We start from the raw sequence: 23,387 nt of genomic DNA on the forward strand, positions 1-23,387 counted from the left end.
AGACAGTATTAAGACTACATGAAACATACTTTAACTTGTACTTAAGAACTTACTTTCTTCTGTCCAGTCCCCATTAGGAATAAAGAACCTGTTACAAATAATCGTACAAGAACTTTTCACATAGTTAGTTGGCAGGAGCCCCCACTTTATCTGTAGTTCTCTTTTGAATCATCTTCATATGAAAATTCCCATGAATTGCAAATAAGTAATTATGTATGAAAACTATGTACGCACACATATTACAACCAAGCTGAACTCCTTGTTCATGCCAGAAGAGCTTTGTATATGCACAGTGTGTGGGTGGGGGAGCAAAAATAAATCTATTCCTTGTTTATAGGGAAAAATGCATGGAATTTTTTGAAGCCGTTGGAAAATCAAGTGGCTCTTTTAGAAAAGATTTTTAGACACATGGGAAGAACACAGATGCCCATGGTTTTAAGTGCTTAGTGTGTTTCTGCAAACACCTTAGAGGGGGAAGATGCCTTTGGGTCCTGTGGGCCCACCTCTTCTGCTCACCCACCTCTCTCCGTTTGCACAAGGACCTTCTCTTTCCTTTGGCCCCTCAGTCCATGCCTTCTTGCTCAGTCTGGTTCTTCCAGCAGTTTTTCCCAAGTGCAGGACTTTCTGGAAGGTAACTTTGTTTTCCTTGTTTGAAGTCTGGGCGCCCACTGCTCCACCCCCATCGGGCCCTCCCACTGTGCACTCCCTACAGACCAAAGTCCTACGACCCCTAGACTCACCCACTAAGGGCTGCCCTGATTGGCGGACCTCTTGTGCTGTCCACTCACATCGAGAGCATCGCCTTCTCTTTCTCTCCCTGCCCCCCCCCCCCCCCCGCCGTCTACTCTTAGTGGGTCCGACCTACCAAACCTGGCCTAGAAGAGCTAAAAGGCAAAATGCAGGAGTTATTTTTGTTCCTGTCAATCTTTCTCATGAGTGGTACAAAAGTGTTAGTAGTTGAGGAGTTTTGCAAATCTCCGGACCATGGCTTTATGGGATCTAAACACTCGGAGTTGGAAGTACAGACAGTAATTCCTGACCACCACAGCGGGGAACTGGGGCGTTATGCTCTCTTCAGATTCAGACTGGGTGGGTGGCTTCTGCCTCATGTTGCAACTGCCTGTCCAATAATGACAGTTGCTCTCGTTGGTCTAACTACATCTACAAACGGTATGGAAACATGACTTAATGAGATTCTTGTTGCGCTGGGGGGGGGGGGGTGCTAACTGGTATAAACAAGAGTTGAGTTCCTACAGTATATTTCTGGTCACAAGAATAGCTCCAAAGTTCCGAAGACCCAAAACGTGTCTAATGTTAAAAACCAAAATTAATGTGAGCCTATCCTGGCAGCTCAGGGCTCAAGGTGGGACCCAGCCCAGGACAGGGCACCCTTCCATTGCAGGGCATATTTTCTCCCCCCCGCCCTCTCTCCCTGGGACAATGCACACACGTCAGTTCACCTTGCACACACAACTTTGGGATGTAGGAAGAAATGAGGGTACCCAGAGAAAACCCACGCAGACATGGGGAGAATGTGCAAACTCCACACAGATGGTGGCCCCAGCCAGGAATTGATTTTGTTTTTTCTCATCAACATTATAACAAAATGCCATTAAACGACAGCATTATTCAAGGACATGCTGTGCAAATATTGCAAAAACTCATTAAACAGAGGAAGAGAGAACTCTGATACCCAATGTGATAAGGACATCACAATACAACAGAAGAATAGATATACTTCATGAATATAGAATACAGATACAAAATCCTTAACACAGTATCAGCAAATCAAGAAAATGCTAACACATCATGACCAAAATCTACAGTTTTCTACAGTTACCGTCACAACTTACACCACAAACCTGGTAGCTCGTGACACAAATCCGTTCCCTCTCAGTCCACATATTATTTGTGGAGTATAAAATGGAATATAAAATTGCCAAAGAAAGCTCTTTGGCAATTTCTTTCAAAGATGCACATTTCTCCTATGACCTCACAACTCCTAAGATGCACAACTGACCTCTTACTTACTGCTAAGTAAGCCCCAGAAAATTAAAACATGACCACAACACAACTTATACAGAAGTACTTACAGGAGCTTTATTTATAATAAGCCCAGTTAGGAAACCCAAGTGTCCATTAACAAACAAATGACTGAACAAATTGTGTTATATTTATGCAATGGCATATTATTCAGCAATAAAAACAATAAAAACAAATTACTGATGTTACCCAACCTGGGTGTCTCTTAAAAATATTGAGCCAAAGAATCCAGACACCGAAGAGCATATACTGTATGATTCCATTCATGAGAACTTTTCTAAAAAGACAAAATACACGGTGATAGACGTGAGAACAGTGGCCGCCTCCGTGCGTGTGAGATGCTGACTGGAAAGGGGAAGGAGGAAACTTTCTGGAGTGACAGGAAGGTCCTGTTTCTTGATTTGGGTTTTATGTATGGGGATGTATACAGTTCTCAAAACTCTCTGAACTGTACACTTAAGATCTCTGTGTTTTACTGCTTGCAAATTATGTCAACAAAGAGGAATTTAATCCTAGATAGTTACAACTTAAACATGGCACTTGCACCTGAATTCAGTCACATATTGAACATCTTTTCAATAATTTAAGGCCTAAAGACTTCAATTAATTTAATGTTACAACCAAAAAGGAAAGCGTGTTACATAATAGCATTTGCTTGGAGGACTCAGATCTTTCCAAGGGGGAATCCCAGGACCAACCAATGCATGTAGGAAAAATGAATGCACAACACAACAGGGAGAGGAGGCAAAGGTCTGAAACCTTCAGCTTGTCTTCTTAATCCCGTCTGCCTCTGACATGCTCTCTGCACCATCTTCTCAACCACCACGAGAGACCTTTCCCAGTGAAGAATTTCAGCATTCAAAAACTCCACCTTCCACAAAACACAGGTCACTAGAACACAATTCAGCCAAGCTCTGGGCTACTTTGTAATAAGGACTGCCCTTTCCCCAGGTTTCCAGTGACTGAGCTCTCATTTTCACCTAACATCTCCAATTCCCATTTCTACCAACATTCTATTCATGATTATTTACGTGTTCCCATAGAAGATGGAAGCTTTCTCTCTAGCTCTCTCGTTCTCTGAGCCCTCACTAAAATTGGCTTTAATGTTTCATATTTCTAGCATGCACATCAAAACTCTTCCAGCCTCTTCCCTTTACCTAGTTGCAAAGCTCCTTCTACATTTTTAGATACTGGTTACAGCAGCACCTCACTTCTTGGTAGCAAAATTAGCATTGGTCAGCTCAGGTTGCTGTAACAAAATCCCATAGTCTGGGCGGCATAAACGAGCAAATTTATCTTCTCGTAGTTCTGGAGGCTGGAAAGTCCAAGATCAAAGTCTGGCAGGGTTTGGTTTCTGGTGACTGCTGCTTTCCTGGCTTGCAGATGTCTGACCACCTTCCTGTTTGTCTGTGCGTGTTGGAGAGAGTGAGGGGGAGATGGAAAGACAGGAGGGAGAGGAAAGAGGGGAGGATGGTGAGATAAACGGAGCAGGAAGGAGGAAGCAGGGAGAGCTCTCTGGTGTCTCTTCTAACAAGGACACTAATCATACTGGACCAAGGCCCTAGGCTTACAACTTCATTATGTCCTAAAGGCCCTAGCTCCAAATACAGCCACACTGGGGGACAAGGGCTTCACACAACGAATTGCAGTGGGCTGGTGGGGGCGGGGGGGGGGGTCGCGGCACGTATCTTTGCATAAAAAAATTTAGCAGCAATTTCTGAAAAAGTCTTAAAAAGCAGAAGGAATGTGCTAAATACATTTCAATGCTTTAAGTCAATATTTTCATTCTTTTTTCCCATATTATATTCTCATTTAGATCAAATGAACAAATTTTCCATTAAGGTTTGCATGATGCTTGTTCAAGCTGGCTTTCTATAACCTGCTAGATAAAATGATGCTTTACAAGGCTTAAAAATGCCTACCTCTAGGCAGCCAGAAGAAAGATAGCTTCTAAAGATTGACAAGTATGGCTAACTTGGCTTAATTTATTTAAATGCAATTTAGATTGTTCCTTAGGGGTGATATCTTATTATGACTTTGCAGCCAAAAATATAAGAAATGAACCTATTTTAAGAAGTGATGCCTATTTCTAGCATTTTCATTATTCATGGAAATTACATTCATTCATCCCTGTCCAAATACAAATACAGCATTTTAAGTGATCCAGGAATTCTACGGTAGTGCACAAAAGTGAGGCTAATGACTCGCCATATTAATTATCTGCTCTGTGTTGGGCATGATGCCAGCTGCTGGCAGTGCAGGAGGAATAAATCCCAGGCACTGTCCACAAAGAACTTACACTCAGCTATGCACACAGACTCATACTTCCTTCCAGGTTCTTCTCCCTGGAGAAAGAGGTAAGGGGTTTGTGAAATCCTCACTTTCTTTTACCCGGGTGGGTGGTTACAAAGGCAGCTGTGATCGAAAAGCAGTTCTCCAGGGGAAGCTGCACCCTACAGACAGCACGGTACTGGGAACGCGCTCTGCCAGGCAGTGAAGCAGCTGGGTATGTGCAGCAGCTCTTGTACACAGAAACGGAAATCTTGTCACTTAAACCTCCTTCAGCTCATTCCTCGGTGCCTTTGACCCTCGGAATAACCTTGGGAGATTCATCAAATGAATGTAAGGGGAAGCCAGGTACAGCAGAACGTTCTTACAGAAGAGACTCCCAGTGCCACTCTACCCACAAAATGCTGCCTATTTGTTTTTTCTACACCGCCATTCTAATTTTCATCTTCAAAAATAGGATGTTTCCCTTAGAGATGTTATAAAAACTGTAATTTTGCTTCTGAGGTATTTGCGAGACTTTGCTCTATGGGCTTGTAACATCATAAATGTCCCGAGTACAATAACATACGGCGACTCACAGGGAGACTGCATCTCTGCAGGACCAGTGGGGTCTGAACAGCTTCCAGGCGCACAGATCAAATTTAAACCGAAACTTGTGACAAGAGCCTTTCACCCTTAAAAAATCCGCACAGAAACAAAGTCAATTAAATTTTATTACAACCAAGAATATAAAATAAATGCAATGTAATTCATTTTAGTTTTAACAGTCATTTCAAGAAGGATGCCAGGACAACTCAGAAGCGGGAGACACTCAGCTCCAAAGCGGCGGCTTGTCCCGCACCCCACAGAGCAGGCCCTGCGGGGGCGCAGCGGGCTGAGTGCTCACCTCGCAGCCGAGTGCGGGAAGCATACAGTCATCTCTATAATCATGTAATGAGGGATGCGTGCAGGAAACGACTGCAAAAGAGACAAGGACAGGCACACTGCACAAACGGGGATTATGGGAAATACAAACTAGGCAGTTTAAGAAAGGATGTACTACATAACATATATAAAAAGTACTTTCAATTGCTGTTAAAAAAGGACATCCTCAGTCCAGATTTTGTGTAATACTTTTAGTGTCTACACAGACAAATCTTTAAAAAAATTAAATAGCATTAATTTACTAAATATTTAGGAGATAACAGTGCATTAGGATTTTTTTTCATATAATACATACATATCACTCCTTTGCAGTGATAGCATAGAAGAGTAAGTATGGCCTTAGGTACAACACAGTTTTTAAAAATCCTCAAACAATGAACCTTGCTTTATGATATTTGTGACTATTCTTTAAGATTATGGGGACCTAAATTACTATGTTTTATATAAAATGGTACTCACACTCAAATCCTTCGAGCCCCCTGTACTCTGCCATTTCACTGCCTTCCTCCCTTCCCTCCCAAGGTATCACCACAGACAAGAGTTTGGTTTGCAGTTTTCATAGATTTCTTCCTTCATGGCACAGTTTCTGCTACATAAATTTACTCAAAGCAGATTTAGTTGCAAGTCTTAATTGTCCAACTACTTTTCTTCCTTGAGCAGGAAAACAGCATGATTTTAGAGGCATACAACTAACAGTTGCTCCACCAGGCATGAGGCAGTGAACACATATGTAAATGGCGTCCCTTTCCATTCGTAAATGTAAATTATGTTTATAAGAGCAATAGAGTAGTGCAGAAGGCCAAAAATCTAAGTACTACAGTTTTAAAACCACAGAGATATAAAAATATACGTGTCCTTGATTTCTGTATGTTGCTGCATGATCTGCTTCACCACAAGGGTTGTCTCTGCCTCATTGCATCAGCCCAAGGCTACCTTACCCTCGAGGCTCAGCTGTCCTGAAACTCCCAACCCCCTTTTTCCAAACACACACCTCACCAGAAAGCTACCCCAAAACAGACTGGTAACGTGGAGAGCAGAAAACCTTCATTCCGACTCCCTCCTGCGGGAACCTCCATGGTTTGGGTGCTCCCACAGGCCGAGGGCTGCCACCCACTGCGTACTCAGGGAACACGACAGTCACACGTTTTCAAAGAGGAATGTGGTCATTTGGGGGCTACGAAAGTAAATGTGAACCTCAAAATGCTTCCCAGTTCTCCTTTGAGGTCCCACAGTTTTAGGGCCCATAAATGTCTTAAAGGCTCTGTTTCCCTTCACAGGGAAAAGGAAATTAAAAACCATAATTATTTCAAAGGGTAATGGGCACCCAGGGCGTGCACCACTCGGAGGCAGGGACATAGGACAGGGCCAGTGCGGTGACCAGAAACCCCGATTGTGTGTAACAGGAAATCTGGCTCTATTCTGGAGAATACCTTACTGGGAACAATTGGTGACAGTCCCTTACAGTGTCTCCATCGGTTTCGCCAGCGAAATTCACTACACACCAGGAACGCGGGGCAGTCCTGTGATTGTGGAAGCGCATACCACAAGAGTCTATCAAAGTTGCATATAAAGTATTAAGGGGCACGGCATTTTGGCTCATGCACATAGTTGGGTACGTTTTTTATTCAATGTAATCTCCCCTTAAGGACAGAGCAGAGATTCTGTTCATTTTAATTTCCTGCAACCACTTGGTAGTGTGTGTTCTGACTACCAAGGGCCACCCAAGTGTTGAAAGGCTGCTGTGGATATTTCAAATGTACAGTAATGCCTGTTGTGATACTGAATTGCTGGCTCTCTCGAAGGTAGCTAGACATAGAAACCTCTCCATAGCACTGTTTATTGTAGAGAATTTGGACTAGTAACTCTATCCAATTGGGACCTTCATATTAAAAAATGGTTTCACTTACAAGCCAATTATCCCGGGAGAGCTTCCTTTGACAGAATTGACAACAAGCTCCCTGAGCGCCAGGGAGCATGCTTTGCCCTTTGTAGCTTCCACCCAGCGCAGCGCTGGGTGTGCGGCGAGCATCTGGCGGCCAACTGCTCTGGACAGTGAGGGTTTAGGGTGCAGGGCAGAATTCTGTACGTGTAGCTACATTATGCAGAGGGCTGTTAATTTTTCATTTAAAAAAAATGGAAGGGGTAAATTACCACAGAGCATGGCAATTCCTCCCCGTGAAGCATGGCAACTGCTTCGGTGTTGCTGAGTGTCACTAGATAGTCTTTACTATTAATAAGCATCTTTATGCTGAAGTCTGTAAGGTCCTTGCTGGCTACAGTATCACATCAATAGTGCAAAATGTATACTGGCTTCTGTCTAAAATCTTACTTACCTTGTGTATGGACCCAGAGTATCGTAACCAGGTAGATAAGTTCATAAAGAATAGTAAAAAACAATGCTCATAACTTGCATATACAACAATCAGCTATTTCTTCTAGCTAAGAAAACATTAAAACGAGGCTGGTGCTGCTAGTAGCATTCAGAAGAACACGAATGTCTCGTCCCTTACATTACAGCGGGAGCTCTAAGTCCACATCTCTTTGTGACTCTGGGGAGTGAGGGGTTCTTCGCACTGGCTGAGAAAGCACTCAGCCTCCAATTCATAGATCAGGGAAATGCAAATGTGCACTTTCTCTAGTACAGTTGTATGCTATCTGCCCATAGTTTTTTAGGCACAATTTTTAGTTTTCCCCTAGGGGCAAAAGAAAGCATTCAGTGCAATGAAAAGTCTTGATAGAATTAAGTTTCAATAACAGCAAATTATGCATACATAATACATATTTTAAACATGAATAAAACCTAAACTTTTTAACATGCTTTAAAAATAGTCACTCTGTAGCTAATGCAGATATTAATGGAGAACACTGCTCTTTGTTTTAAAAGCAGATTAATTTGCAGGCTTCTATTGAGTACCCTTGATTATGTAAGAAAGTTACTCAAGATGGCCCACATGTGAAGAAACCAACAGTTCTTTAGAGAAGCCAACTTTATGTACAATACACACTAAAAGCTTTTCCTTCAAAGGGAAGTAATACATCCTTTGATCAACATTACTCCTTAAAGAAATCCTAGTGCAGTTAATATTCTCTTCAGCTTTCTGGTGCAGGTCACCAGAGGACTGTATTTCATCAAAGCTCTTGAAACCCTTTTTAACGTAGACTTAGCTACATGAAGGTTAAATTTATAATTCTTAATTACTGACTACTACTCAGAATAAGAGGATTCTGGGAACTAAGTTCCATGTAAATGATTATACAAAAATTACCACCACTTCAGTTCTCCATAGCATACAGCGTAGTAACTGCAGAGACCTAGGCTGTTTTGGTTGTAGGTTCCCTCTGTCCCACCACGTGTCTTTTCATTAACCCATCCCTGAAGCTAGAAAAGTAGAAACATACCTGTAAAGTACTTTGGGACAGCAACAATTTCTGTTTAAGACTCCCAAGAGCAAAACAGTTAAGTTCTGTGAAAACAACGCAGTGCTTTAAAAGGTGCATTTTCACCTGTGTTGCTAGGTTAGTTTATGACGTATAAAACAATACTCAGTTGTAGTCCTGATTCTAAAACATCAAAATCCTACTAAAAGAGCTTTGAAAAGATAAATCATAGTGATTGCTACAGCATGAGAAAGGTGCACCAGGAAATCCTTCAAAAAAATGCTGAAGGTTACAGAAGTTAAGTGCTGGGATTAGATCAGATGCTTTATCAGAGAAGTCACAATGGAACACATGCAGGGAAAGGGTGTTGGGGGAACTTCACAAAGATCTTCCTTAAGTCAATGAAGAAGAGACATCTGTCAGTCCTGCAAGATGCTCAGTATAGAGTTTTCCTCCCAAGTGGATGAATTTTACATGGCATCACAGCTGTTGCATTTTTGGTTCTTTTCAATGCAGACATCATATTGCTGGCATCTGTGCTCTGGGTGGCGGCGTCAGTACCGATGGGCCTGGTGGGACGGGTGGTACTGAGCGCTCTGCTGAGACGAGGAGGAGTAGCCTAGTGTGCTCTGGGACTGAGAGGGTCCCTGAACACTGCTTTGGTAATTCAGGCGAGAACTGGAGTGCTAGGGGAAGGAAACAGGAGAAGAAGTTACTGGGGAAAGAAGAGAAGCTCGTGACAATGGGATGGAGAAATGAGCCATTCTCATCAGAGGCTCCTGGTTTGGATCCAGCTAACTTAGTTTGTTAGCACATTTTGCTCATTTGAAAATCACAGCCTGCCACCACTGTGACCACAGTGGAATCTGTCTGGCTGGAATTCTTTGGGAAATAAAGCTGCATTGGCGCGCACACACGAGGCAGTGGGGAAACTTAGGCTGCCCACTGCTCTCTGTGCTAATTCTGGCTAGGCACTGTTTGCATAAGAGAGATTTACAAACAAGAATAATCAGTTTGGCACTCTTTAGTCAATGGTATCCGTAAAGCAAACAGACGTCTGCTAATTTAGTCAATGGTATCCATAATGAAAAACAGACATCTTCTCATGACAAATAACAAAGCTATGATTAAGAAATCAGTTTTAGGAAAAAAAGAGTTTCCAGAGGTAGAGGCTAGAGTGGAGGCGGCGGCCAGCAGCGCCAGGGCAAAGCCAGGCCAGGATGGGCAGGGTACGGGGGCAGCGAGTGGGCTTTACCAACCGCAGATCTTAACTTAGAATAAAACAATGTTCATACATGAAAATGTCCTCAAGAGCACTTTCAAGAGAAGGCAGACACAAATGTATTTCAGTTCAATGTACCTGATTACTTTAAATGACACATTCATCTTCACAGCACCCAGAGCAAATATGAGAAAACATGTGAAAGGAAAATCCATCTGTAGAATAAAAACACGGTGCCCAGATGGGCACAAGCACGGCGGGCACCAGTGTCTCTGGCTATGCTCAGAAAGAAGGCTGGCTCTTCCCGTGAGGACTGGAAAAGAGTATGTGCAATAAAGCCGTCACTTGTAGTTACAACATAAATGACTTTCAGGAGGCCCTTGGTTTTAAGAAAGGACAAACAAGGTCCCCATCTCATGTGCAAAGGCTGCCCAGCTGGCCTCGCCACAGCTGGTCCAGCACAGCGGGCAGTAAGAGGGGCTTGGTTGAAACTGACTGGCTCGGCTCCTTGCTGAGTTACGTAATTCTGACTAGCTGTGTTGGCGTAAGACACCTTTCAAAATCCCACACTCTAACTACATTTTATTTTGAAGTTTATCATAGAAAGATGTTCTTCCCACTGAAAAGCCTGTCACTGTTAGGCTGGCGCTGACCACTTCTACTTCCGCAGACGAGACACAGCACCCTGGATTTTCCGAACTAGATAAAGAGCAAATTGGTGCAAAAGGACTCCCAGCTCCTGGTGCTAGTCCTTCCTAACTAAACAGCTGAGATATCTACCCTAGTCCTACCTGCGCTGTTTCATTTTTAAGTAAATAGCACAGGAGGGACCAAGAAAAGCATTCTGAAGAGCTTCAGATTTGAAAGGAATAAAAACAGTATTTAAGTAATCTGTCCACAATTGACTATAATCAGGTTAATACAATACAATCAGAGATACAAAGATAAGCCAGTACATAGTAAAGCTTTATTGCTCATGTAATAGGAATAAACCAGTGTTCAGGGGAAAAAACACATTTGTAATAAAATTCAAATAGGTTCATGACTTCTACTGCTTTTAGCAGATCAAACTGAAACCCCGATTAGTTTAATGGCAACCAAACGGCGGTGCTATTATGTACCCGTCTGCTTGCAGAGAGTCTTCCAAGGGAAGTTTCCAGAGAAGCAGTCTCGTGAATGCACACTAGTCTGTCGAGATGTTCAAAATGTAGAGCCTGTTTAAGCGGCTATTTATTACGTCTTTCTTGCTCACGTTTTTCTTGCCTCCAGTCCCCGGTCAGTGAGTTGATGGCTCTGTCGTCGCCTGTGGCCATGTTTTCTACTTTCTCTAACTTTACCTGCTCCTCCCCCACCAGTTCCTTGAGGGACCATAATGGTTCTAAACCTTTTTTCTTTTAACCTTCCATTTAAGTTTTTCTTCTCATTTTCTTAGATCTTTTCTTAGCTTGTTGCTACCCTCAAAATGTCTTTTGTTGTTGTTATTGCACAATTCCCTGTGGTTTTCACAAGTATTTTTACCTCTCTCCCCAAATACCAACTCTTAGACTTTTTTCTTTAATTTCCTGAATTTGTATTACAATTGTAGTTTTCTTTTCATCAAAATACCTTCAACCAAAAATACTTTCAACTAGTATTTCTAGTCTCAGAATTATTTACAGTGAGACTTAAGGTTATTTCTGAGAAGTCTCAGTCTTAATCCCTTTCTCTTCTCTGTTGATGTGGCTATTTACTGTTTCCTCCCAGTGACAGCAAATCTTCCTGGTGTACAGCTATTTTGTCCAAAATAAGCTGCTACTCCTCCCCCTTTTCTTTTATTTTTTTAATCCTTACCCGAGGATATGTTTATTGGTTTTAGAGAGAGGAAAGGTAGGGGGAGAGAAACAGTGATCGATACATTGTCTCCCATACACACCCTGACTGGGGATCGAACCGCCAACCCGGGCATGCGCTCTGACCAGGGATGGAGACTGCAGCCTTCTGGTGCGTGGGACAACACTCCAACCAACTGAGCCTCCCAACAGGGCTCCTCTCCCTTTTCAACTGCTTATCTAGGTATCTTTTTTTGACCCAAAGCTGATAGGCAGCTGTTCGTGCAAAATAAGAAATTTTCTTAGAGGAGGGAGGTGCCCTCTTCAGGGTGTCACGATAAACAAGTCAAGAGAGAAATATCTTGCACCATTACATGGAATATGACAAAAATCTTCATTTTCATGTAATGCCCTAGAAACAGGATTGTATAGTTTGTACAGTCAAACTTTAGAGGGAAGTACTAAATTCTAAAAGGATCAAGTTTGTAAAATGTATAAACATGAAAGTACGAAAGTACAAAACTCCGGGGAATGAATACCTGATAATCTGACGGCATGACAGGCCCGCCTGAGTTTGCGCCTGAAGGGCCGAGCCGTGGCTTCTTGTTCGGAGGCACCTGGTTAAGGCCGGAGTCCTGGCTGTGCTGCAGCCCTGCCCCGGCTCCCCCGGCCCCAGCCCCTGCGCCCCCCGCAGTCCCGTTGGTCTGGGTGCTGCTCTGCTGCTGCGGGGGCGCCTGTGCAGGGGCTGCTGCCTGCTGTGGAGGGGCCGTGGGCTGCTGATGCTGGTTCTGTTGCTGTTGCTGATTCTTGGAAGGAAAAAAAGACTAAATTAACAGGAAATTTCTTTCATATGATAAGCACATATGACCACTGACCCAGCCTGCAGGGCAACCTATGTGGGACACCAAAGTGACTGGACTGAGCAGTGACTGAAGAATGAGCAGCCTGGAATACGGCAGCCTCAAAGGTCAAAGGACTGAGCCCTGAGTGGGACTCATCCTCTCAAGTTCATTTCCATTATTGCAGTCACCTTCGAAATCAGACACAGACCTTCCATGGAAGACCAGGGGGCACAAAGGAAAGTTCTGCACTCATTGAGACAGCTCTGATCATCTTTTGATAGTGATTTTGGGGTAGAAGAGTGTGGGGAGGGCCTCACATCTCTAAGTACAAGCAAGAACTGAATGATGCTTTAAAGAGCAGCCTGTGTAAATTAGTGATGGTAATAATGCTGAACAAATGCGGAGAGCAAGAGTGAAAAATCAGGGAACAAAATAGGCTATAAAACAAACTAGGAAGTTCATCTGTAAGCTGATTACATTTCGAATTTCAAAGGACACCTAATTGAATACATACTTAATTAAATAAAAGGTAGACCATAACATCACACTTCCCTATATTCTCTCTTTGCCTCCCTTCCCTCGGGAAGTGAGACTGTGCCATGCACTTCATACCTTGTCACCCTTCTCTTCAGGTTCATCTTCGTTGAGGAATTCTCGCTTGGGATACGGAATCTGGCAGCCAGCAAACACACTACAAATCGTTAAAAAGAGAATACATGTCATGACCTAAAATCTACAATATCACTGACCTTGTTAATTTAAAATTCAACTTTTTTTTCCTGATGGATTTTCTTGCTGGATGTCTCCAAAAAAAAACTTAATTTAGGCATCAAAGAACAATTCGTTGTCTGAAGTTTTACACCAGTTGCCACATTCCATAACAAATCTTAGCTGCTAAGAGAGTTCATATATATAAAATTTCTCCATACAAACTTCATTAGCACTAAAAATAACTGAATTTGTATTTGCTTCAATAAAGAAAATAACTTTTTCCTCAAGAAAAGCTGCACTTCTAATAAATCTAAGCACAATTATATATGTGGGTATAAACAAGGATGAGGAAATAGACAGTTATGTTTGTACAGTGGGTATGCTGAATTTAAATTCTCAGTTCCCTACTGGTTTGGCTTAAACTCTTCTGACTGACCATCTATAAAAGTGCCATCTGTTCTCAGCTTTACTTTTATCTGTAGAACTGATTAACAGTTATTCTTAAAATTCTTTTTTTCATTCACACCTCTCTATAGCTTTGCCTCTTTCAAAATCTAGGACCTTTCTCATAAGTACTTTTTCTCCAAGGTAGTATTAACTAGTGAAGACAAAATACCGCAGTAACAGGGTTTTGCTTTCAGCCACTACCCGACATCCTTGACCTGGAGCAAAGGACGCAGAAAAGGTAGGATACATACTCCAATGTTGGCAAGGGGTCCTCCTGAAAATAGGGATCCTGCAGAGCCTGCTCAGAGGTAATTCTCTTAGTTGGATCCATGGTAAGGAGTTTCTGAAGCTAGAGTGACACATGAGAAATTGACAGCACATGAAAAGGTTGTTTAGAAGTCAATGTTTTGACTTCTGCATTAATGTCTACCAGGATTCATATCAAACGCCATTTCATACAGCTTCCTGCATGATTAGTACATTACACACATTTATGTGATATTGGAAAAAATCATTAGCATTAAAGCCCTTTTAATGGAGAATTTAATTTTTTTTCTGCTGATAAATCATTGGGAAAAAATAAGGCAAGAAGTCAAGAGTAACATCTCAAAAGAAAAATACTTAATTTGCCCCAGCAGCCACTGATTTCTTTTCTTGCTAAGGAGGAGTAGCTGGGACAATTGCATGGGAAATGGAACGAGGGGAGAGCTGTGCTAAAGTGCTGAGTTCCCGGCCGGGGGGACCGCGGGGAGATGCACCTACCAAGAGAAACACTTTGCTGTCAGGCTTGACCTTGTGTTTTTCCATGTACTTTATGAGGCTACTGTTGGCGTACCTGAAAGGACACAACAATACACGTCATCGGGGACACTCACACCATTTATTTGACAGAAAGCTCCAAGGCTGATTTTCCCATAAGGTACGTGTTTACACCATTGTTTTCTTTTTCTGATTAAAATAGAATGCATAACCAAATATTGGTAATTGTGTGAAGAAACAGGAGTTGTTACATACTGCATGAAGAGTTTACATTGTTACAATCACTTTGGAAAATAATTATGCATTAACCATTAAGAGTTGAAAATGTGAGTATCTTATGACCCAGCAATTGCTTTCCTTGGTACATACTCTAGTCTAAGAGAGATTTTTGCACATGCATAACAGGATACATGGACAGAAATGTTCTTGGGAGCATTTTGGTAATAGAAAAAAGTGTAAACCACCCAAATGTCTTCTAAAGAATGGGTAATGAAATTGCCATGTATTCATGTCATATAATGTTAACAGTAGTAAAAATGAATGGGGGGAAACAAATGGCAGAAAGTACGGTACTATTTACATAAAAAGTTGAAAGATACATTAAACTGAACAATAACTTATTTGCATTAAAACTACAGTGGAAAATTAGGAATGGTAAATGCAAACTCAGAAGTGTGGCTGCCCTTTGGGAAAGATGTGGGGAGGAAGGAGGGGTCTACCGCACACTTTTGTAATCTTAGTAATGTTCTATTTCTTTGGTTGAGTAGAGGGAGAGGCATTTCATTATTCTAAATAGACTACCTATCATATTTTCATCATATATATTCTTTCCTATATATGGAATATTGCAAGTTAAAATGGCTAAGAAATATTCATGGTAGAAAATTTAGAGAATGTAGAAAAGTATAAAGAAGAAAATTAAAATCACTCATAATCAAACCACTGAGCAATAAAGAACCATTGTCAAGATTTTGATAAATTTCCCATGGAGATATATATATAAAAAGTTGAAAGATATATTAAACTGATACACACACACACACACACACACAAGACAAGCACTGAAGGGTTTTTGTTTTGTTTTTATAAAATTAGGATCATATTGTATAAATTGTCCTAATTTCTTAAAATATTTTTTAAAAAGATTTTATTTATTTTTAGGGAGGGGGGAAGGGAGGGAGAAAGAGAGGGAAAGAAATACCAATGTGTGGTGGCCTCTCATGCGCCCCAACTGGGGACCTGGCCCACAACCCAGGCATGTGCCCTGACTGGGAAGCAAACCAGTGACCCTTTGATTCACAGGTCAGCACTCAATTCACTGAGCCACACCAGCCAGGACAACTGTCCTAATTTTTAAAAAATCCTCATCTGGGGATATGTTTATTGATTTTAGAGAGAGAGGAAAGGAGGGGAAGGAAGGGTGGGAGGAGGAGATAGAGAGTGGGAGAGAGAGGGCACAAGAGAACAAGAAAGTGAGAGCCAGAGAGAGAGAGACATGGATATGAGGGAAACACTGATCAGTTGTCTCCTATACATGCCCTGACCAGGGATTGAACCTGCAACCTAGGTATGTGCCCTGACTAGGAATCGGACCTGCAACCATTTGGTGTATTAGGATGGCATTCCAATCAACTCAGCCACCTGGCCACCACTGTCCTAATTTTTTTCACTTAATAATATTTCATAAACATTTTCCCTCATCAAAATGTCTTTAAACTTACTATTTGTAGTGGTTGCGTATTTCCTACTGTTACTAATGTTTGTTTCACAATAGTCATGAAACGTTCCTTGTACGTAAATCTGTCACACACTGTAGGGAGACGATATTACAGAGCAGGCGAGAATCAGAGATGCCAGCAGACTCTGACTCGGTCATTTACCAGCTGCATGATCTTGGGCAGTTAGTTAACCACTATAAAGGCTTCGATCCCTCCTCTGAAAAATGAGGACTGTAGTTATACCCACCTTATAGAGTTTCATGAGGATCATGAGAAAACGTAGGCAAACGGCGGTAGGACCATGCCGGGCACATAGTAAGTACTGAGTTAGCAGTGTGTGGTTGCTCTGATTGCTTCCACAAAACAAATTCTTGGAATTATTAGGTCAAAGGGTATGTACATTTCAAAGCTCTTTTTCTGTGCTCCAGAGCCCTGCTACACAAACCTGACCTACAGATCTGCAGCATGGGCACCTGAGAGCCTGCACCAGAAATGCAGATTCTCAGGCCCTATCTTGGATTCTGAATCAAGATCTAAAATCTGCATTTTAACAAGGTCTCTAGGTGATTTACAGGTACATTAAAGTTTGAGAAGCCATAGTCTCATCAGTAGCACACAAGTAAGAGTGCCCATTTTTTATACCCTTGCCAACACAAGGGTATTTTCACTTAAAAAAATCTTTGCTGTATATATTACAAGTTTTTCCCTCCAATACCAGGAACATTTTCTTGCCATAGTAGCCACTACGTTTGGTAATGAGAACTCTCACTTGTATGTAGAAGTGGAGCCTGTCTACATGTTTCTGGTTTTTATGTTGAATCAGCTGATTTCTTGGGCTGATTCCAGGTTGTTTCAATTATAATATAAAATGCCTTGAACTTGAGAAATCCTATTGTTCAATTCCCATTGTGGTTTCTTATTTTTCCTAGTATTAAAGTTAAGCTTAATTGTCATTTTCAGAATTATCCTCTTCCAGTTTTAGGAGGTAAAAACTTTCTCCAGTTTTTTAAGCTACAATTTAGGAGCTGAATGGTTTCAGAGTAATTCAGACTATACATATTACTAAGCATTTATGAGACTATGCTTATTTGAACATTCAGTCTTTAAAGTCAACTTAATGATTTCAGTCTTAATTTTATTTTGCCCTTGCCTTCTAATGAGCTAGTAAGTACTGACCCTTTTGGAAAGATTACAGAAACTTCTATTGTTATCCTTCCCAATTCCCTTTGAGAATAAGTTTTGTGGTTGTTTCTTTTCTTCTGAGATAACAAAAAAACCTATTCTTTTACTTTCTATGCTATTTGAAGTAGTATTTTATGAAGTTTTTCTTTATTATATTTTACTTCAATGAGTTGTCAATAAATCCTGTTTTGTTTTCTGTATCAGTGGTCTACTTTTGTGCGAGTAGAACTCTTACTTAGGAAGTATGGACTCTTATCTCTAAATCTTTCCTATTCCTTTTCTAACTAGATTTCACTTATCTTTTAAAATTTCTTTTATTTCTTATTGTTGTAAACATTATCTTATTTGTAAAAACAAAATTTCCCTTAATCTTTAAATATTGAGCTAAATGTTATGTATCTTCATTAATTTTCTGTATCTTTGTATTATTAGAGCACCTTTAATTACTTGAATCACTTTCACTGAATATCCATTTGAGAAGTAACTAATGAGAATGTTTTATGTATCAGGCCCTGGGGATACATATAATGGTGTGTAAAACAGGTATGGTCCATACAGTCTAGATGGAAAGGCAAGTACGTACTCACAAGCTAACTGTGGTGCTAAGTGGTTAGTGCTGAGACAAGCAGCATGGCATGCTATGGCAGTATTGAGGGGAGCATCTAACTCAGACCTCGAAGGTCAGAGAAGAACTCATGAGGCCAGTGATGCTGAAACCTAAAGATAAGTAGAAGGGATAAGGGAGTTAGTCTGATGAAATGGGTGGGAGGAAAGTACATCCCAGACTGAGGGAACAATATGTGTAAAAATCCAGAGGACTAGGAGAGCTCAGGGTGTTTGAGGTTCTTAAAGAGATTGAGGGTGTCTAAACTATAGAATACAAGGTGAAGAGTAATTTATGAGATGAATTTGTTGATGTAGGGCCAAGGCTTTGTTAGCTCTATTACGGAACTGAGAGCCATGGTAACTTAAGAGCAACCAGAAGACCAACATGATCAGATCTGTTTTTGTCAGTAAGTGCAGTACAGATATTGAGTTGGAATGAAGACTGGAACTATTACTCAGGAGGCCATTTAAGATGCCAGGTAAGAGAATGGCAGTCTATGTTTTAACAGTGCCATGGTGAATAGAGACACATATAAAGATTCAAGGATACTTAGAACAAAGAACTGCTTAGATTTACTAATTGTTTGGACACTGTGGAGCAAAATGGAAGAAATTGAGATAATGGATATCTCTCATATTTTTGGCTTCAATAATTATGTGAATCATGTATGTTGAGTGGTATTATCAGAAATGATAAGAGAAAATACAGTGGAGGAGGTTTAGGAGGATAGATAATGAGTTCATTTGGAACATTTAATTTGAAGCATTTGTGGACACTGAAATTGAGCTTCCATAAGGCAATTACATAAGTGGGTCTGAAACTTGGAAAAGAGATCTGAGGAGAACATATAAATTGTGAGTTATCAGCATAAGTGACAGTAAACTGTCACAATCAGAGTTATGGAGGCTTCCTGGGAAAATGTGTAGAGTGAGAAGAGAAAACCTGGCACAGTATCAATGCTATCTGGAAGAGGCCCTGACTGGTGTGGCTCAGTGGGTTGGGCATTGTCCTGCAAAAGGCTGCTGGTTCTATTCCCAGTCAACGAGCATGCCTGGGTTGTAGGCCAGATCCCTGGTTGGGCTGTGCAAGAAGCAACCAACTGGTGTTTCTCTCAAACATCCATGTTTCTCTCCCTCTCTCCCTCCCTTCCCTCTCACTAAAAATAAACAAAATCTTTTCTAAAAAGAGAGAGAGAGATGGAGAGGTATTGTATGGAAGAAGAGGTTAACACTCCCCCTGAGAAGGATGGAAGAGGGCCTTGAGTCTGAAAGTGGGAGGAATCTAAGAATAGTGTTTGTGTTTGTTTTCTCAAAAGAGAAGGGTAGAAGCAAAGGATCCTACCAAGGACTGTGTAATAGAGGGGCCAAAAATGATGAGTGCCATTCTGTACTTCTTTTTATGATGTCTGCTTTTGTTCCTACAAGCCATCCTGTCCTGAAATTTCTGAGTTACCCAAAAGGGAATCTCTTCCACCTTTTCCTCTAAGCATACACATTTATGACAGACTCCTCTCATGCCATCACCTTTCCTCTCCTTTCTACTCAACGCACATGTCCCCACAGTTACTCAGGTCTCAGCCATGTGTTCATCCTCCTGCCATCCTTCTTGGTTGCTAAGCATTTTGGTCCCCAGTCATTATTCTGATAAAGATGAAAATCACAGTTGTGGCCTTGAACTGAGCCCTTTACCATGCTAAAACAGAAGAGACATTTAAACTACCTAATGCCCCTTAAATTCTTAGAAGTTTTTAAATACTACATCCTACGCCTGGTATATAGGTGAACAACATTCAGAATATGTTCTTTAAATCATAGGCATAAGTAACATGAAAAAAGATCTAAGTTTCTGATTTAAGTAATAACCTATATCTGTTTTTTTAAAGGGTTAATTTCAATATTCCCACTCAAGTTACTACTTATATGTAATACGGAATTACTTACGTTGTTCTTCTAAAGTCTTTTTGAAGTGTTGGGTATTCTGGCATCTTTCTAATATCTTCCCAGTCTTTATCTTATAAAAAATATGGAATATTGTTACAGGAAATAATGTGTTGCTTCTATCAAAAATCTCCTAGTTATTTTAGCTTAAAATATATAACATGCTTAAAAATGCTTTTGATAAGAAATAATTTTGAAATGTGACTCCAATACTCTGAAAAAGAAAATAAATTACCTGCAGGAAAGCCCATGACACTAAATATCCGATCCAGTTGATCATGATGAAAAGGATTACTTGTTTTTATATCTTCCTGACGACAGTGAAAAATAGGTTCTGAAGTCAGCAGTTCAGCAAATATGCAACCTATTGCCCATATGTCTATGAAGAAAGGAAAACAAGTATTTTTGTACACAATTTATTATATTTCTTTGGTTATAATTCCTGAGCATCATCACAGCCTACATATAGAAATACTTTTCAGTGAGCAATACACAAAATACAATTAATATATTAAGAAAATATATATATGAGACATAAATAGCTGATCATCACAACACATTGAAAGACAAATAAAAAAACATTTCTTGTCTTTCTCCTGATGAAAATAAGCTTGGAAAACTCAATTTAGCAAGCAATAAATTTATATTTAGGCAAATACCTTTCTTCCCACTATTAACAACTCAATTTCCAAGACATTCAACTGATAACCTAATACAGGACACAGTACTCAAGATCTGCTAGACTAAAGCAGTATCATCATCGGGTGTAGCAACACGTCAATCAAATGCATAATGACAGAGCAAAAGTCTGAGTTGTGAGTCTAGACCAACAGTAAGACCACATAGAATTGTTTGGGAAAACTCAACTTCTGTCTGAAAAACTGCCAACTTTTTAAAACCTGAAAAACTTCAAATTTTTCAATAAACCGTAAGGTCCAGAAGCTGATAAATACACCAGCAAGTATATCGAGCACATTCACTCAGATGGTTCCCCAACCCTCCCAGCACCTCAGAATAAAGTTAGGCACCTTTGAAAGTTTCATTAACTATTTCAAGCCACAAGTTATAGATTATTTTATTTGAATTTTATACACTAAAAAACTATAATTTAGATTCTGAGACTATATTATATTCACAATGCTTTGCCAAATATAGAAATAAATTAATTTTTGTGAGATATATATTCACACTTATACTTAAATAAATGCAATTTAACATGTATTTTTCAAAATAATGGCACAGACTGTGGTAGAGTATAGAAAAGTACACTATTTATAGTTTACTAAATGTGGAAATCACATTCTGTAGACAAGCTAAGTAAGAAAAAAGTCTAATTATATCCGTCAGCTGGAATTAGTGTGTATGCTACTTGGTAAAATAAATTGCCAAATGAAAAAAAAAGCATCTAGTGATATTTCACATATCTGACTCCATTCAGAAATGGTTTCTTTCCACATAAGTTAAGCCTTTTGGACTATGGGAACATACCCCTTCGATAACCATTTTCATTCTACTACCTGTCAATTTAAGAGGCTATAAAACAAAAACATGTAATGTCATCTTTCTTAATGACACAGGAAGGTCATCATCACGAACACTCCATCACTAAAAAGTACAGCAAGAACGCTGTTCAGTGTCTACTTTTTAATTTTCTGCCACCCATATCATGTCAGTTGTTACTCTTGCCCGATACAGCTCCCTCTGGTGAACCCATCTCTCTTGCTGCTGGCTGCCTGTACTGTGCAGTCCACTGGGATGACTGCTGTATGTTGCTTCGTGCTGATTCCTGGTTTGTCCTCAGTTCAAAGGACAGGAACCGGGATCTAGACTTCACTGCTGAGAGAAGGAACCACAGTGTAGCAGGCTGTGTTATGTTCTAAGGTTTCCTGCCTAGTATGTCTCTAATTTTAAAAGATCATCCGGTTCTGTACCACCTACACCCGTCCCTCAGGTCTCTTTCCTCTACCTTGTTCTCCTAACAAGACACACACACAGTTTGTCTCTGACTCTCTCTCTCACACTCATGCCATTCCTGCCCCCACTGAATGTCATTCCATAAACCTCCAGTGATATAAAATCATCAAGCTTATTTTCTATGCTCTCAGTAGACATAATACTCATTTCTGACATAAGTCAGGTATGAAGAAGAGTAAAAATGAGTGAATATGTGTGCATGTGTAAGTCTGCTATGAATATATTTCAAGCTTAAAGAGAACTAATTTGGGGACTTTTTTTTCTGTGTCTTAACTTTTTTCCTAACTTCTACCTAGAACTGATAATTGGAACTTGACTAAATTGGAAATTAGTGATTATGTTTTTATCTTTGGATAAGTGGTAAGTCTCATTTACTGAGCCAAGTAAGTAACAAACTAGTTAAAATTCAATTTTAGTTCTCCTTACCCTGAGAAAACAAGAAATATAGTTGATTTCCAATCCATATTATAATTATCTTTATTTCTCAAAAAACACATCTACTTTATTTCAACAGAGCAATTATATATAAAATATTCATAAAACTGTACTTCTCAAAGTGTGGGCTGTCAAAGTACATGGGCCACACCACCTAATGGTACATGTTAAAACTGGGCCTCACCATGAATTTTCTATGAGAATCTCTTGAAAGCCCTTGCTGGTGTGGCTCAGTTGGTTGGATCACTGTCCCAAATACCAAAAGGCTGCGGGTTCGATTCCTATCCAGAGCACATGCCTAGGGTTCGGTCCATGTATGAGAGGCAACCAACTGATGTTTCTCCCCTCCCCACCTCTCTAAAATCAATAAGTATGCCCTCAGGTGAGGACAAAAGAAAAAAAGAATCTCTGAGAGTAGGACAGGATTTGGTGGGGTGGGGTGGGGGGGTTCATTTAGTTTAACACAGGGTTTTGGCTGAATCTGCCTTTTCTTACAGGAAATCTCCCTGTTCCATATAGACTGTATCAGTGCTTGCTAAGAGTCCACCACATCTGAATTTCTGCTGTTACTACACCCTTTACACCTGCCCAGAGCTCTGGGTTACCTACCACCAATTCTGCTCTAAAGCACCACCTGTTGCTTCCAACCAATGCTCTCCCTCCTCTGGCTCACTTTTGGTCTCTTCCTATCCTCTGGTGCCTTCTGAAATTGCCTAAGAGATTTTACTATTCTCAACAGACACCCCATAAAAGAAAAAGCAAACATAATTCTAGAAGTCTCAAAACTACAGCCCTATAGTCAAAGTCACTCACTGGAATTTAGGTAGAGTCAGGCTCTGATTTAACTCCTCATTCTTAGGACCACTGGATCTCTCCCACTTGCTTTTTTGCAGACAGCTGCCACTGCCCCTTGCTAACAGGGTGGCCTTTGGCACCCCTGACATGGAGCTCTACAACGGCCTCAATTGCTGGGGGAGGGAGGGTCTACATTCCTCCACTGTTAGACACATACTGGTCTATCTCACAGTGCTGAGGCTACTCATGGGATTTTATTTCACTCATTTAATAAAATCCTTCAGAAATATTTATGAGGTATTACAATATTCCATCA

At 40.6% G+C, this 23,387-nt stretch overlaps 1 protein-coding gene and 1 pseudogene across 1 annotated transcript in view; one reads left to right on the plus strand and one right to left on the minus strand.

The window, feature by feature from the left end:
- Positions 1-5,027: 5,027 nt before the first annotated feature.
- The window catches only part of CDK19 (cyclin dependent kinase 19), a 144,483-nt gene continuing 126,123 nt past the window's right edge, over positions 5,028-23,387 (minus strand). The window contains exons 7-13 of the mRNA XM_037065046.1: positions 20,103-20,246; positions 19,871-19,940; positions 14,427-14,499; positions 13,916-14,013; positions 13,119-13,197; positions 12,204-12,470; positions 5,028-9,320 (exon numbers count right to left, since the gene is read on the minus strand). Of these exons, the coding sequence (XP_036920941.1) occupies positions 9,189-9,320; positions 12,204-12,470; positions 13,119-13,197; positions 13,916-14,013; positions 14,427-14,499; positions 19,871-19,940; positions 20,103-20,246 (863 nt within the window). The 3' untranslated portion in view covers positions 5,028-9,188. The remainder of the gene's footprint in view (positions 9,321-12,203; positions 12,471-13,118; positions 13,198-13,915; positions 14,014-14,426; positions 14,500-19,870; positions 19,941-20,102; positions 20,247-23,387) is intronic.
- Positions 19,135-19,226, plus strand: LOC119000385 (uncharacterized; annotated as a pseudogene).

The sequence above is a fragment of the Sturnira hondurensis genome, unplaced genomic scaffold (assembly GCF_014824575.4).
Source record: "Sturnira hondurensis isolate 20B ecotype Veracruz unplaced genomic scaffold, ASM1482457v3 Scaffold0015596, whole genome shotgun sequence".
Taxonomy (NCBI): domain Eukaryota; kingdom Metazoa; phylum Chordata; class Mammalia; order Chiroptera; family Phyllostomidae; genus Sturnira; species Sturnira hondurensis.